Here is a 3,204-nt window from a genome sequence, read left to right on the forward strand (position 1 = left end):
TAGTGGGGGATTAAAAACACACGGAACTGAATAAGACATATTTTGGCGCCATATGACTAAAACTCAGGCGCCAAAATGAATTTCTGCCAAATTCCCTTTCTCTCAGCCTTTCTCTAAGTTACCCTTTCTCTCAGCCTCCATCTCTCACTCACGAAGACTCACTCTGCCCTCTCCGCCCTCACGAAGACTCACTCCGCCCTCACGAAGTCTCTCCACCCTCAACTCATCTCTGCCTCACGAAGACTCGCTCCAGAGTGGAGCTCTTTCTCCGCCTCACGAAGTCACGCTCCAGAGTGGAGCTTCTCTGCCTCACGAGTTCTCTGCCTCATGCCCACTATCTCAGGTTCGTTTCTCTCATCCCTGATAATAAAATTGTTGGCTGAATGTTGTAGATTGATATGATAAAAAAACCATCTTTGATATAAACTAGATTGATATGGAATTTTAGATATTTTTATGTTCAATGTTAAAGAGAAACAGCTATGAAGATTATAAGTCAAGAGATAAAAAAGATGTAGAGTTCGAGTCATTTGAACTTGCAGTCTTGCAGGTCCCGTAGCTTGCTCTTGCAAGTCAGCCCTCTCTTTGTACCAAGTTCTCCTTTGCTCTATCAATGGAGGAGCCTCTTCTGTTCTGAGAAATACCTCAAACCCACCAGCTGTTTCACTCATTCTCAGGTACACAAATTAGGCACCTTTACTGTTTTCATGTTTCTTTTGCTTAATTAACTTCTTTTATGTTTTTTTTTACTTTGTTCACATTTTTCTTTGGTGTTGTAAATCTTGTATATGATAGAATACAGTCTTACTTGAATGGAAAAAGAAAATTGCACTCTTGTAAATGAATCAGGTGGTCTCAGAATTTAGTAGCGTGTCGTACTTGCTTTGCTATATGATGACTGATCATATGATGGTATTCTTAAATTAGGTTTTTCTTGTTTGACCTTTTTAAATCTGGTCTAGATGAAAAATGGTCTCTTTTCATTTCCAGATCCTAATAAAATATTAAGATGTGATCGAACAATTCAGTCTTTTGCTAAAACAGGGGAAGGTTTATGCTTAAAGTATGTATTAAATCTGTGTTGGTACATGCACCTCATAAATGTATACATGATATTCTAGTGTAAGGCACGTGTGCACGGGTTCTTGGTTTCCTTTAAGTCTGATATCTACAACTAATCAATAATATTAATGACCACATAATGCCAACAAATGTATACATAAATAATAACCAGGCAATTAAAATATAACTATATGCTCCTTGTGGTGTTATTATATAGGAAGGAACACTAGTCAATACCCATTTCTTGTTTTCTATTATTATGTTCTTCTCTGTCCTTTGACCAGGTGGCTCTGGCTATTGCAAATACGGTTGGAGCAAGTATGTTGCTCCATCTGTGTGCTCTGCTACTTTCTTGGTCACCTTTTAACTACCAGCTTCAAAGTTTCATCATTCATTCATTCATTAACCACAACTGTGTGTAATCCCAATTGTCACTTTCTCATATGCAGGAATTTGGTAACATTGAGTCTCCAATGTATACCAGACTTAGACAGTTTTTTTTTCCACTATTTATAGCAGGTAGCTCCTCTCTTTTTCTTTGCTTTGGCTTTCATGAAATGAGCTTCTTTACTCACATATGTATATTTGATATGTCTTTTACAGGATGCAGGTAAGAGCACCATCACAGCCAGTGGTTGTGTCTATACCAATATTACATTATGATGGTCAGCTTCTACATATTCATTGCCTTTTCTGTAATTTAGATAGTTCAATTTTTTTGAAGTTTGGTCGTGTAATTCCTTAGTGAGACACTTGAGAATTGTGTGTTTTTCTTGTTTAAGACACTTTCTGTCCTTATGATGTGGTTTCTGTCTTTTTATTGCAGATACTGAATCTGCAAAAGCATCAAGACGGCAACTCAAGGAAGCTATATATACAGCACTATTTAACATGAATGTTCCTGCTGTTTGTGCAATTAATCAGGTAAATTTCGCTAAGCCTTAACTTGCCGCTACTGTTTAATATTCTAAAATATTTAATACTAAAAGAAATAAGAGTAATTTTTTATTTTTTTAAAACTAGGATTCCGCTAACAATTGCTATGTAGGTATCCAAGAGAAACTTAAACCTCATACCTTGTGATATAGCAAGTCATATGCCTTATCATTTGAGCTACCCCTCTTTGGTAAAGAATTAAGATTAGCTCGTTTCATGCAAAAATGACATTTACCATCGGATATAGATTTCGAGGCCTTGATCCAATTTTCATTCTTCATTTTCCTTTTGTAAAGCAAGCTTCTGTGACTTGAGTGGTTGACAATCCTGAACAGGCACCAAATTTACTTATTAACACTATAGGCAGAGATGCTTTATGTACTTATGCTTGTTTATGAGTAATTTGGACTTTTTGCTTTTGGCTTAAAATGTTCGATTGATTCTTTGATAGATTTTTTTTATTTGTAAGATCTTATCCATTTTCTGTTTTTGAAAATGTAGGCAACTTTAGCTTTGTATGCTGCTAGAAGAACTTCAGGAATTGTTGTAAATATTGGGTTTCAAGTCACATCAGTTGTTCCAAGTAAGGAGTGATAGTTTCTCTTTTATCTTTTATATGCTTTATGCTTCCTTAAACTATCAACAAGGTTTCATTTGGTAAGGAAAATAGGATAGAAATTCATATGTTATATGTTATCTTATGTTTCTTATGTTATGATAAGTGTTATGATATGTATGTTTGTAGGCTTGGGCATATGACCCATATGACTAACAAGACCCCAAATAGATTATGGGCATATGACCTGCTTAGCTAGTAGGACCCCACTAATCTCATGGGCATATGACTTGTTTAGTCTATGGGACCCCAAGTAATAATGGCCATTATAGTATGTGTATGATAAAAGTGTAATGTATGTTATGTTATGTTTTTATGTTTCTTATGAAATTTATGTATATGAACTATGTGGTAGATTTTCCTTGCTGGGCATTAGACTCATTCCTTTTTGTTTATATGTGCAGGAAAATAGCTTTAGTGGTGGTAAGGTTCGTGGATGCTTGGGGATTGTGTATCGGTGATGAATGGATTCAAGGAGTCGAGAGTTCGATTTTCGTGGATGTAGTCTTGTTTTTTTATGGTTTTACATGTATTTTCCGCACTTGTTATGTAACTCCTTTTATTTTAAATTATGTTTTGTTTTTAAAGAC

General features: G+C 35.5%; 1 protein-coding gene across 1 annotated transcript; it reads left to right on the forward strand.

Annotated features, from left to right (window-relative positions):
• Positions 1–1,483: 1,483 nt before the first annotated feature.
• On the forward strand, positions 1,484–2,592 carry LOC133779838 (actin-related protein 8-like). Its single transcript, XM_062219740.1, has 4 exons — positions 1,484–1,581; positions 1,666–1,727; positions 1,889–1,986; positions 2,500–2,592. The coding sequence occupies exons 2-4, from the start codon at positions 1,667–1,669 to the stop codon at positions 2,590–2,592; spliced, it is 252 nt and encodes an 83-aa protein (XP_062075724.1). The 5' UTR covers positions 1,484–1,581; position 1,666.
• The last annotated feature ends 612 nt before the right edge of the window (positions 2,593–3,204 follow it).

Source organism: Humulus lupulus, chromosome 5 (genome assembly GCF_963169125.1).
Source record: "Humulus lupulus chromosome 5, drHumLupu1.1, whole genome shotgun sequence".
Taxonomy (NCBI): Eukaryota; Viridiplantae; Streptophyta; class Magnoliopsida; order Rosales; family Cannabaceae; genus Humulus; species Humulus lupulus.